At 38.3% G+C, this 14,269-nt stretch overlaps 1 protein-coding gene across 10 annotated transcripts in view; it reads right to left on the bottom strand.

Moving 5' to 3' along the window:
* The window catches only part of CDK20 (cyclin dependent kinase 20), a 43,150-nt gene that overhangs the window by 14,028 nt on the left and 14,853 nt on the right, over positions 1-14,269 (bottom strand). For 7 of the 10 annotated variants that reach the window (XR_012503491.1, XR_012503492.1, XM_074355740.1 and 4 more), the window contains 2 exons: positions 6,549-6,712; positions 5,966-6,084 (listed from right to left, as the gene is read on the bottom strand). The exons of 1 other annotated variant lie outside the window; for it this stretch is intronic. Coding sequence is in view for 5 of the 9 variants with exons in the window: in XM_074355740.1 (XP_074211841.1) it covers positions 5,966-6,084; positions 6,549-6,712 (283 nt within the window). In the remaining 4 variants the exon portion in view is untranslated. Of the gene's footprint in view, positions 1-4,566; positions 4,683-5,965; positions 6,085-6,548; positions 6,713-14,269 lie in introns of those variants that run through there. 2 more of the 10 variants (XR_012503493.1, XR_012503495.1) reach the window with 2 other exon arrangements.

Below are 14,269 nucleotides of genomic sequence, written 5' to 3'. Positions count from 1 at the left end.
CCACTTACAGAACAGTACCCAATGAATAAAAGCGCTTACGATGTCCGTATATGTATATAAGCACTGCATACATAAAAGCAAAAACTTATGATTTTTGAGCATTCATAAAGAGAGAAATTGCTAAATAAATGGACACAGCCACATTATGCAATATGTGTAAGTTACTGCAAGAAAAGACAAGAACAGACAAGAACAGTATGAATTGACAAGAAGAATGTCCACTAAGACAGTAAATGAAAAAGCAGCTTGCAGAGAAGTATGTGCAATATGATCTTATTTTTCTTAAAGAAAAAATTAAAGAAAGTAATACTCTAACAACCAAACACCTCTAGATAATCACACACACATGTGCTTATATATATTTGTATAATAAAAGCAGGGTACAGACCAAATGTTTAACAAAGGCTCCATTAGCGAGTAGAATTAGGAGGGATGGAGGGAGGGCACAGAAACTATTCATCTTACTTTAGACATACTTACATTGTTAAAATTTTTATGAGAATGTTTGCCTTGAATTTGGTATGACTGAATTTTAAAAATACATGTTATTTTTTAGAGCAGTTTTAGGTTTACAGAGAAATTCATCAGAAAGCATAGATAGTTCCCAAATGCCCCCTTTCTCCCCACATTCAATTTCCCCTACTAATATCTTGTATTAGTGTGGGATATTTGTTACAACTAATAAACCAACACTGATACACTGTTATTAACTAAAGTCCATAGTTCAGGCTGGTGCCAAGATGGCAGAGTAGAGAGACTCAGAGCTCACCCTCTCCCAATACACCAAGAATTACATCTGCAGACCCACTAAATCGCACAATCAAACATACAAAGAAGACCTCATACCGATCCTTCTCAAACTCTTCCAAAAGACTGAAGACGAGGGAACCCTCCAAAACTCATTCTATGCAGCCACTGTCACCCCGATACCAAAGCCAGACAAAGACACTACCAAAAAAGAAAACTATAGCCCAACATCATTGATGAACATAGATGCAAAAACCTCAACAAAATATTAGCAAACAGAATCCAACAACACATAAAAAAGGTCATACACCATGATCAAGTTGGGTTCATCCTAGGGACACAAGGATAGTTCAACATACACAAATCAATCAATGTGATACACCACATCAACAAGAGGACAAAAATCACATGATCATCTCAATAGATGCAGAAAAAGCATCTGATAAAATTCAACACCAATTTATTATAAAAACTCTTAGCAAAATGGGTATAGAGGGAACATATCTCAACATAATAAAAGCTATTTATGACAAACCTACAGCCAGCATAATGCTCAATGGTGAAAAGTTGAAAGCTTTCCCATTAAATGTGGAACAAGACAAGGATGCCCACTCTCGCCACTTCTGTTCAATATAGTATTAGAAGTCCTAGCCATAGCAATTAGACAAGAAAAAGAAAAGAAATCCAAATTGGAAGAGAAGGGGTAAAATTGTTATTATATGTGGATGACATGATACTATATATAGAAAATCCTAAAGGCTCCACACAAAAATTAATAGAGCTGATAAAAGAATTTGGCAAGGTAGGAGGATACAACAGTAGCATACAGCATTCAGTGGCATTTCTTTACACTAACAATGAAATATCAGAAAAGGAAAGTAAAGAAACGATCCCTTTTACAACTGCATCCAAAAAGTAAAATACTTAGGAATAAATCTGACCAAGGAAGTGAAAGACTTATACACAAAGAACTATAAAACACTAAGGAAATTAAAGATGACTTAAAGAAATGGAAAGATATCCCATGTTCTTGGATTGGAAGAATTAATATTGCTAAAATGGCCATACTACCCGAAGCAATCTACAGATTTAATGCAATCCCTATCAAATCACCCAGGACATTTTTCACAGAACTAGAACAAATACTCCTAAAATTTATATGGAATCACAAAAGACACAGAATTGCCAAAGTATTACTGAAGAAAAAGAACGAGGCTGGAGGAATAACCCCCCCAGACTTTAGACAACACTATAGAGCTACAGTAATGAAAACAGCATGGTACTGATACAAAAACAGACATGGATCAATGGAACAGAATAGAGAACTCAGAAATAAGCCCACAAACTTTTGGTCAATTAATCCTTGACAAAGGAGGCAAGAACATACAATGGAGTAAACACAGTCTCTTCAGCAAATGATGTTGGGGAATCTGGACAGCTACAGGTAAACCAATGAAGCTAGAACACTCCCTCACACCACACACAAAAGTAAACTCAAAATGGATTAAAGACTTACACGTAAGACAAGACACTATAAACTTCTTAGAAGAAAACATAGGCAAAACATTATCTGACATAAGTCTCAAAATGTTCTCCTAGGGCAGTCTACCCAGTTAATAGAAATAAAAGCAAAAATAAACAAACAGGACCTAATTAAACTTAAAAACTTTTTCACAGCAAAGGAAACCATAAGCAAAACAGAAAGACAACCTATGGAATGGGAGAAAATATTTGCAAAAGATGAGACTGAGAAGGGCTTAATTTCCAGAATATATAAATAGCTCATATAACTTAATAAGAAAAAAACCAAACAACCCAACACTGAAATGGGCAGAAGACCTAAACAAGCAACTTTCCAAAGAAGACATACAAATGGCCAATAGGCACATGAAAAAATGCTCAATATCACTAATTATCAGAGAACTTCAAATCAAAACTACAATGAGATATTGCCTCACACCAGTCAGAATGGCCATCATTCAAAAGTCCACGAATGATAAATGCTAGAGAGGCTGTGGAGAAAAGGGAACTCTCCTACACTGTTGGTGGGAATGTAGTTTGGTGCAGCCATTATGGAAAACAGTACGGAGATGCCTCAAAAGACTAAAAATTGACTTACCATACGATCCAGCAACACCAATCTTGGGTATACATCCTGAGATATAATTCGGAAAGATACATGCACCCCAATGTTCATAGCAGCACTATTTACAATAGCCAAGACATGGAAACAACCTGAATGTCCACTGACAGATGACTGGATAAAGACGCTGTGGTATATTTATACAGTGGAATACTACTCAGCCATAAAAAATAATAAAATAATGCCATTTGCAGCAACATGGATGGACCTGTAGACTGTCATTCTAAGTGAAGTAAGCCAGAAAGAGAAAGAAAAATACCACATATCACTCATTTTTGGAATCTAAAAATTAAAAAAAAAAGACACAAATGAACTTATTTACAAAACAGAAGCAGACTCACAGACATAGAAAACAAATCTATGGTTACCAGGAGGTAAGGGGATGGGAAGGGATAAGTTGGGAGTTTGAGATTTGCAGATAGTAACTAATACATAAAAAATAGATAAACAACAAGTTTATATTGCATAGAATAGGGAACTATATTCAACATCTTGTAGTAATCTATAATGAAAAAGAATATGAAAACAAATATATCTATGTGTTTGTATGATTGAAATATTATACTGTACACCAGAAATTGACACAACATTGTAAACTGACTATAATTCAATAAAAATAAAATAAAATTAAATAATAGTCTGGAAAAAAGAAATGAGCTATTAAGCTATAAAAAGTCATGTGTATTATTTATAAATGCATATTGCTAAGTGAAAGAAACCACCATGAAAAGGCTACATACTGCATGATTCCAACCAAATGGCTGAATTTTTTAAAAATAAAATAATGTTGAAGATGTGCTCACAAAGGGGATTAAGGCTGGGGAGGCAGGCAGAATGGTGCAGAGGGTTCTAGCCCTAACAGTTCCACCCTGTAATCAACGGGCCACACTGGAGTTCAAGAAACTATGGCCTGCATCTAAACCCAGCCTACTGCCCATTTTTGCATTTTAGTTAAAAATAAAATCAAAAGGCTATTCATGACACATGAAAACTACACAAAACTCACATTGGAGTGCCGATAAATACAGCTCTATTGGAACACGGCCACTATGTTGTCTACGGCTGCTTCTGCATCACAAGGACATGGTTAAGCAGCTGCAGCAGGACCACATGGTCTGCAAAGCCTAAAATATTTGCTATCTGGCTTTTTAAAGAAAAGATCTCCCAACCCAAAGCTCTTTCTGTTCAAGTCAAGAACTTTTCATTTTGGTAACTATGGAATCTCCCAGAATTATTCTTCTTCCCCAAGAGCCCCTAATGTAAGCCTGTCGATGGTCTCAGGTCCGCACCCTGAGGCAGGTCTCTTTCAGGGCAACACAACTGCCATGAAACAGAAACCAGACACCTGCACCAATCGGTCAGCAGAGAGCTTTACTTGAAATTACCATGTCAAACATCGTGGTGTATATGAGGAAAACAAAGCATGTGAAAGAGAAAAAAGCATGATAAACAACTGAAAAACTGACCATGGAGGAAAGAGTAATGATACAAATAATTGTACCCTAAAAAAAAAAAAAAAAGAGCCGTCAGAGAGTATGAAAGGGTTCCTGACAGTTAAAAGCGTTTCTGTAAAGCAGTCAGTCAATAGATACTCTCCAAAGGATACAGATCAAGAAACAATCTAGTAATCAAATATAAAAATTGATAAAATCAGAAATAACTAAGAAAGTGGTTACCTCTGGGAAAATAACCTAAGAAAAGTAGGAGGAAGGTGATTTTTGTTTTTCTTCTCATGAAGTATCTTTTAGTCCCATTTTTCCTTTTAAATAAAAGCCTTGATAATGTTTCACTCCTACGATTCAAAAGCAAAACAAGTTATAACTATCCAAACTCATTCCCAAACTGCTCTGCCCACTAGCCCCCTCACTGGCGCCCACCCTGTGCCCCCAGACTCCCTCCCTTTCTGGGTCCCCATACGAGTTCCTGGAGTCCTCAGGTGGCCTGGTCTGTCATCCTGCATCTGTCTGGAACCTTGGGCTGGAGCCCAGCTCGGGCTTTCAGACTCACTCGTGCACTGGCAGCCAAGCACCTTGCCACCAAACACACCTCACATCCTTTCTCTCTCATGGACCCTACCATGAAGTCTGGGTTGAGCAGTGACCCCCACAAGGCTGGCACAGGGCCACGAGAATGCAGCTTCCGCACAGACGAGAAGGCAGGCCCATAGGTCACGGCCAGAGGTCTCTGACGAGGGAGCCACCCAGGGAGAGTTGGGTGGAGTGTCCCGGCGCCCAGCTTGGAGGTCCGCCCTCTGCTTTCTGTACACTAGGTTTCCATGAAAGGAACCTGTCACTTCCAGGAAGCCTGAACAGCGAGGCGAAATGAGCATCCATCCATCTCACCAAGAGGCCAAATGCTGAATAAAGGAAGGCCCTGGACGGGACTTTCCTTGCCCAAGTGTTTGAAAACATGAAGTAACCTACAGTTTTCCAGGAAAAGATCCATTATAGGAGGTTGGATTCTGTCTACGTGTGGCCCCAGGTGGGGCCCCAGGATGTGCAGGTGGATCACATGGTTCAACACTGAGACACCTTCCCTCTCTGTCTCAGTCTAAACTTGTATGAAGTTAGAATGATAATAATAATGAACACTGTGAATGACAGCTACTGTGAGAATCAAATGAGAAAATGCTTAGGAAAGCTTTTTAACTATAAATACCAACCAAGTCTGGAATATGAATCAAGTTATCAAGGTTATAACACTTGATTTGCAGGTTGTGTGACTAAAAGCTGCGTATCTGGGCAAAAACCACCCAGAGGCTGGCATCAGCTCAGTGTGGAACCACAGAACTGCTCTTGCACAAAGAGCCTCCATCGGGCACTACAAAAATGCCCATCTCTCTGAAGCAGGGCAGCGAGAGGACAAGGGCATCTGTGATCAACCAGAATCACGCTTCAACGGCATGGAGACGGAGCCCCCTGCAGCTCAGATTTCTCATCTTTACAATGGGGCTCCCACTCCTCACCTTGCAAGTCAGCTGCAGTAGTTTGGAGAATAAAGAAAGGGCCTGGATGAGACTGAGGACCCCGGTGCATCTGGTCAGTACTCATCCTGGCCCGGTCCTGGGCAGCTCACCTCGTGCAGATCCCAGGCGCGCACAGTGGCATCTGAAGACACAGTGCACACCACGGACTTCTCCTGTCCATTAAATCGGTATTCATTGGTTGAGATGTAGGCCAGCTCATCTATCTCTCCTGAAAGAGACCACAGACTTGCTTTGAGCACACACATGGACGCCTGGGATGTGAACACTCAACTTGATGAAGGGTGGGTGGGACAACTATTCTTCTTTCTCCCTCAGGAGCACAGTAGGTGCTGATTCAGGGAGCAGCAGTGGACAGGACGAGCTAGGGCTTCAGACTTACAGTCTGGGCATCATGCCCAGACTGCCTACTGCCCACCAACTGTGTAACTGTGAACAGTTTCTTAGTCTCTTAGTTTCTGTTTCTTTCTACTTTGAGATAGATGTCATGATATCTTCTTTACAGGGTTACTGTGAGGGATCAAATGACATAACAGGTATAGAACCCAGCAGGGCATGTCCTTATTAAGTGGCACTTTCTAACTAATTGGCTGAAATACCAAATCCAGGAGACATGACTAGAGGAAGAGTGAGCAGTGGGAATTGCACACAGCCTCCACATTCCCTACCCCTTACCTTTGTGCCCGGCGATGGCTTTGCAGATAAAGTCCTTCTCTGGCCGCCCAGATTCCATTCGGAACTCCAGCTCAGATCTGCAGAGATAGTACTGCTTCCATGTCTGTGTACCCAGGGTCATCTGGGAGGCTTTACATGAAGACCAGCGTCTCAGACACAGGTGCCTGAAAAAGAGACCCATGGTCTCAGGCAGAGCCATCAGAAGGTGTTCTGGCATCAACAGGTCTAGCTCTGATTCCTGGCTTCACCATCTACTGGCTTGAACAACTCACTCTGCCCACGTGGGCCTCAATTTCCTCCACTGTTAAGCGGGCATGATGATGAGATGACACTGAGCGAGTGCTCACTACATGGACAGGCACAGGTGCTTTTTGTGCATCTGGTCAGTCTACATAGCAACCCCATGAGGTAGGTCCTGATTGCCATTCTAGACGTGAGAGGTTAAACAACTAATTCAAGGTCCTGCAGCCTTGGTCATGCAACTAGAATTCAAGACTCTGCATTTTTTTTTGAAGCCTCAACTCTTATTGTTGAATTGTCCATTTCTCCCTTCAATTCTGTCAGCTTTCATGTATTTTGTTGCTTTGTTATTAGGTACATACATGTTTATAAATTTTAGATCTTCTTGATGGACTGTCCTGTTTACTATTATAAAATATTCTTATAGTTCTCTAATAACACTCTTTGTTTTAAAGTCTGTTTTATTAGTATAGCCTCTCTTGGTTACTGTTTGCATGGTATATATCTTTTCATTCTATTGTTTTCAACTTGTCTTTTAATTTATTGTAGAGAGCATAAAGTTGGGTATTTTTTTAATCCCTTTTGCCATTCTCTGCCTTTTTATTGGAGTGTTTAACCCACATACATTTAATATAACTACTGACAAGGTAGGATTTACGTGTGTCATTTTGTGTATTTCTATGCATTTCTCCTCCTATTCCTCTATTACTGCCTTCTTTTGTATTAAATATTTTCTTGTGTCCTATTCCCTTGCCATTTCTTCTACAGTATTTCTTTGAATTCTTAGTAGTTGCTTTTTAGATTACCAATAAAATTATAATTTATGACAATCTAGTTTTGTTTAATATCAACTTAATTTCAATAGTATTAAAACAAACTTTGCTCTTGTATAGCTTCATTTTCTGCCCCTCTCATTTATGCTTTTATTGCCCTACAAATTACATCTTTATACATTATGTACCCAACAGAGATTCATAATTATTGCCTTATGCAGTTGTCTTTTAAATCATATAGGAGGAAAGGAGTTACAAACAAAAAAGTACATTTATGTTGCCTTTCACATATGCCCATACAGTTACTTTACCGGTGCTATTTCTTCATGTGGATTCAAGTTCCTGTCTAATGTCCATTCACTCCAATCTGAAAGACTTCCTTTAGTATTTCTTATAGGGCAAATCTACCAGCAACAAATTCTAGAGCTTTTGTTAGTCTGGGAATGTCTTAATTTTATCTTTCATTTTTCCAGATACAGAATTATTGGTGACAATCTTTTTCTTCCAACACTTCCAATACGTCAGCCCACTATGTTCTGGGTTCCATGGTTTTTTAAGAGAAATCAGCTGTTAATATCACTGGGGTTGTCCTGTACATGATGAGTTGCTTCTCTCTTGATGCTTTCGAGATTCTGTCTTTGGCTTTCAAGTTTGATTATAATGTGTTTTGATATGAGACTCTTGACTTTATCCTATGTGCAGTTCATTGAGGTTTTGGATGTGTAAATTAACATTTTTCATCAAATTGGGGAGATTTTTCAGCCATTATTTCTTTAAATACCTTCTTCTTTCTTTCTCCTCTCATTCTGGAACTCCGTTTTGTGTTGTTGGCGGGTTTGATGGTGTCCCACAGGTCTCTTAGGCACTATTCATTTTTCTTCATCTTTACATTCAATCTGCTCCTCAGACTGAATAATTTCAATTGACCTATACTCAAATTCACTGATTCATTCTTCTACCTGCTCAAATCTGTTCTTGAATTTTTAATCTGATAATGTACTTTTCTACTTTATAATTTCTATTTAGTTATTTTTAATAATTTCTCTTTATTCATATTCTCTATTCAATAAGACATTGTCCTTATACTTCCCTTTACTTCTTCTCACATAGTTTCCTCTAGTTCTTTGGACATACTTAAAATAGTTGATTCAAATTCTTTGTCTAATAGGTCCAATGCCTGGGCTTCCTTAGAACAATTTCTATTGTTTTCTTTGTTTCCTGCATATTAGCCATAGTTTATATATATATATATTTGCATGATTCATAACTTTTGTTGAAAACTGAACATTTTAAATAACATAATGCAGGACTCTGGAAATCTGATCTCTGCCCACCCCCATCCCCCTGCTTATTATTTTTGTGTTATGATGTTTGTTTGTTACATTTCTGAACTAACTCAAAGTCTGTATTCTTCATTATGTATGGCCACTTAAGTCTATGCTCAGTTAAATTAACGCTCACTAACGAGTGGAGAGAGCTTTACTAAATGTCTGGAATCACTAAGTCTCATTATTGCCAATGGCTCTATGTGCATGTTGGGGCATATGTTCAATACTCAGCCAGGCAGGTGACTACCCTGCCTTAGTCTTCATTTCCTGTTTGCACAGAACCTCAAGGTTAGCCAGAGGGGAGAGTTTAGAGCCCTCTTCAATCTTTCCTGACTTAGCGCACAGCACCGCACATGCACGTGGCCTTCTAGATTCCTAGGAATGTGTTGGAGCTTTTCGAAACCCCTAAGGACATCACATTACCAACTTTTCCTTTTAAGCTATTCTGTTAGCCTATTGCTCCCTTAACTATCATTCATCAACTCTGACTGATTAAAAATGGATTAAAAATTTAACCAGTTGTCTGTAATTGTTTTGACAAATGCCCCAAGGTAAATGTTTTTCACACTGAGTGAACTCCAAGTCAGGTAAAATAAAGACACCTTGCACGTGGGATCTTCCAGGAAACACCAGGTAGGTCAAATAATGACAATTATCCGGGAATAAGGCTTTGAAGGATGTCTAATCCCATTCTCACCCCTCCAGTGACTGTCAGGTTCCTAGTTTCACTGTAATTGTGGGCTGCTGATATTCAAGACCAATGCAAAGCTGGAGAGGTGTTATGGGAACAGAGCTAGTGAATGCTTGCTGTTCTTACCAAGATTAAGCCACTTTTTTCTTGAGTAGACACTTCCCAGACTACTGTTAAGTCTCTGGTTTATTTCCAGAGTTCTGTAAAAGTTGATTTTGACAATTTGTGCCAGTTTTCTCACTGCTTTTATGGAGAAGAAAATTTTCAGAAGTCATTAACCCACCATTTTCCAAGAGTCTGCATCCTTCACTTATATGTAACTACTGTCAGTTCTATGATAGCATCTTGCTCATAAGGTTGTTGAAGATAGAACATTAGCTTATCCACACTGCAGAGAATACTGAATCCCCATCTAGCCTGTGGGCCCCAAGTGAGTGACACATGGCCCTTGCCCTGTGGGTCCTCTCAGCTTGTGGTTAGGAAGAGAAGCAAAACTAAAATTCAGGGGGGAAATGCTAAGTTTCAGAAGGGACAGCCTATGATGCCATGGGAGTTAAGCACAAGGAGAGTCAACATGTAGGAGAGGGTTAGGGAGGCTGCATGGACAAAGGCTTTTGGTATTTACAGTCACCAGAACTGATACGGCATCAGAGGACTCCAGTCCAGCAATCGTATCTCACAGAGGAGAAAAATGAGGCCAGGTGGGAAATTAGTGGCTCACAGCCCGTGGTTCCAACAAGTACAACACAAAGAATTTCTCTCCATTCAAAGCCTATATATTCACTGAGCCTACATGCCAGGCTCTGTGCTAGGCACTAGTGACCTTCTAACACACTATGAAAGATCCAGTGCCTGTGGCGGACAAAGGTTTCCCTGTGCTTGTTGAAACTCTGTTCCTTCTACCAGAAGTAGCATGCTCACAGCCAGTGGGCAGAATGGGCCTCCAGATTACCTTGTTTGGCCGGCATAGGAAGGCTCACACGAACTAGCTGCAAACACTTAGAAATCAAGAGATTTCAAATATAAATCAGGTAAAAGAAGATCTAGCTATACCAAAGTGAAATTCCCACCTGGCAAAACTTGTCTGTGACACATAGAACTGTACCCTTCAGAAAAGAATGAGCTTTCAGCTCCACCATGGCCTTCCACCCCTTTTAGCTGCTGGACTATGAGGCTGAGTGTCAACTGTGACATATTGTTATTCTTATGTTGTTGATTTTCTTCTAGTTGTAATAAGAGGAAGGAGAAATATCTTGTACCCATATCTCAATCTAAACATTATGAAACTAAAAGCTAGACCAAGAAGATAATATGGCTTTAAGAAAAAGGGGAGATGACACATTTCTTTATGGAAATGAATTCTATTTCTACATATATAAGGCCATTATACAACAAACCATCTGTAGGGCCCATGACCAATATTCAGAAGGAACGAAACCAGTTGATTTGAAGAGAAAAAGGACAGACTGTCAACAAGGTCAAATTGTGAATATGAATAAAGTATGTGATATGCCTCTGAAATACACTGATGTATCAAATGGCACTGAAACCTTTCACAAATAGCAAATAATAGCAAAACAATCTATTGTACATGACAGAAATTATGGATTAAACAAAAGCAAATATTTGCAGTTTTACTTCTAACCAAAAATCAAATGTTTAACTTAAATCCCAATGCTTAACCTAAATGCTTAAACTAAAACACAATAGAAAAGATCAATGAAACTAAAAGCCAGTTCTTTAAAAAGATAAACACAATTGACAAACCTTTAGCCAGACTCATCAAGGAAAAAAAGGAGAGGGCTCAAATTAATAAAATCAGAAATGAAAAAAGGAGAAGTTACAACCAACAACAAAGAAATTCAAAGGATCATAAGACTACTATAAGCAACTGTATGCCAACAAAATGGACAACCTAGAAGAAATGAACAATTGCCTAGAAAGGTACAATTTGCCAAGATGGAACCAGGAAGAAATAGAAAATATGAACAGAACAATTACCAGCACTGAAATTGAATCAGTAATTTTAAAACTCCCCAAAAACAAAAGTCCAGGACCAGATGGCTTCACAGGGGAATTCTACCAAACATTTAGAGAAGACTTATCACCTATCCTTCCAAAACTATTTCAAAAAACTGAGGAGGCAGGAACACTTCTAAACTCATTCTATGAGGCCACCATCACCTGGATACCAAAACCAGACAAAGCTATCACAAAAAAAGAAAATTACAGGCCAATATCACTGATAAACATAGATGCTAAAATCCTCGACAAAATACCAGCAAACCAAATCCAACAATACATTAAGGGGATCACACACTGTGATCAGATGAGATTTATCCCAGGGATGCAAGGATTTTTCAGTACCTACAAATCAATTAATGTGATGTACCATATTAACAAATTCAAGAAGAAAAACCATATGGTCATCTCAATAGATACAGAAAAAGCCTTCAATAAATTTCAACATGCTTTTATGATTAAAAACTTTCCAGAAAGTGGGCATACATGGAACATACCTCAACATAATAAAGGCCATCTATGACAAACCCACAGCTAACCTCATACCCAATGGTGAAAAGATGAAAGCTTTTACTCTAAGATCAGGAACGAGACAAGGATGACCATTCTAGCCACTTTTACTCAACATAGTTTTGGGAGTCCTAGCCATAGTAATTAGAGAAGAAAAAGAAATAAAAGGTATCCAAATTTTTAAGGAAGAAGTAAAGCTGTTACTGTTTACAGATGACATGATACTACAAGTAGAAAATCCTAAAGATGGCACCAGAAAACTACTAGAGCTCATCAATGAATTAGGTAAAGTTGCAAGATACAAAATTAATATACAGAAATCAGCTGCATTTCTATACACTAACAGCAAAATAGCATAAAAAGAAACTAAGGAAACGATCCCATTTACCATCGCACCAAAAAGAATAAAATACCTAAGGAGGCAAAGAACCTGTACTCCAAGAACTATAAGATACTGATGAAATAAACTGAAGATGATACAAACAGGTGGAAAGATATACCATGTTCTTGAAATGGAAGAATTAGTATTGTTAAAATGGCCATACTACCCAAGGCAATCTACATATTCAATGAAATCTCTATCAAATTACCAATACATTTTTCACAGAATTAGAACAAAAATAAATAAAAGACCTCGAATAGCCAAAACAATCTTGAAAAAGAACAGAGCTGGAGGAATCATGCTCCCTGACTTCAGACTATACTACAAAGCTACAGTAATCAAAACAGTATGGTACTGGCACAAAAACAGACACAAAGATCAATGGAACAGGATAGAAAGTCCAGCTAAAAACCCACACACTTATGGTCAATTAATCTATGACAAAGGAGGCAAGAATATACAGTGGAGAAAGAACGATCTCTTCAATAAGTGGTTCTGGGAAAACTGGACAGCTACATGTAAAAGAATAAAATTAGAACATTCTCTAACACCATATACAAAAGTAAAGTCCAAATCGATTAAAGATCTAAATGCAAGACTAGATACTATAAAGCTCCTGTAGGAAAACAGAGGCAGAACACTCTTTAACATAAATCACAGCAATATTTTTTTGGATTCATCTCTTAGAGTAATGGAAATAAAAGCAAAAAAAAAAAAAAAAGGGGGGGGGGACCTGGTTAAACTTGAAAGCTTTTGCACAGCAAAGGAAACCATAAACAAAATGAAAAGACAACCTACAGAATGGGAGAAAACATTTGCAAATGATGCGACCAACAAGGGACTAATTTCCAAAATATACAAACAGCTCATACAACTTAATATCAAAAAAACAAACAATCTGGTCACAAAATAGGCAGAAGACCTAAACAGATATTTTTCCAAAGAAAAAATCCAGATGGCCAATGGGTGCATGAAAAGATGCTCAATATCGCTAATTATTAGAGAAATGCAAATCAAAATTACAATGAGGTATCACCATACACCAGTCAGAATAGCCATCATTAAAAAGTCTACAAATGATAAATGCTGGAGTGGGTGTGGAGAAAACAGAGCCCTCCTATAGCGTTGGTGGGAATGCAAATGGGTGCAGCCACTTTGGAGGACAGTATGGAGGCTCCTTAAAAAACTAACTATAGTTTTACCATATGATCCAGCAATCCCACTCCTGGGCATATATCCAGAAAAAATTCTAATTAGAAAAGACACATGCACCGCAATGTTCATAGCAGCACTATTTACAAGAGTCGAGACATGGAAACAACTTAAATGTCCATCGACAGATGAATGGATAAAGAAGATATGGTGTGTACGTGTACACACACACACACACACACACACACACACACACACACACAATGGAATATTACTAAGCCATTAAAATGAAATAACGTCATTTGCAGCAACATGGATAGACCTAGAGATTATTATATTACGTGAAGTAAGTCAGAGAAAGACAAATATCATATATCACTTATATGTGGAATCTAAAAAAGAGTTACGAATTTTACTTACAAACTATAAATAGACTCACCAACATACTGTTACTAAAGGGGAAGGGGGGAGGGATAAATATGAGTTTGGAATTAACAGATACACACTATTATATATGAAACAGATAAACAACAAGGACCTACTATATAGCACAGGGACCTATATTCAATTTCTTGTAATAAGCTATAATGAAAAAGAATTGGAAAATATATGTGTATATATGT

This window comes from Camelus bactrianus, chromosome 31, assembly GCF_048773025.1.
Source record: "Camelus bactrianus isolate YW-2024 breed Bactrian camel chromosome 31, ASM4877302v1, whole genome shotgun sequence".
Classification (NCBI taxonomy): Eukaryota; Metazoa; Chordata; class Mammalia; order Artiodactyla; family Camelidae; genus Camelus; species Camelus bactrianus.
This window is presented reverse-complemented; position numbering and strand designations above follow the sequence as displayed.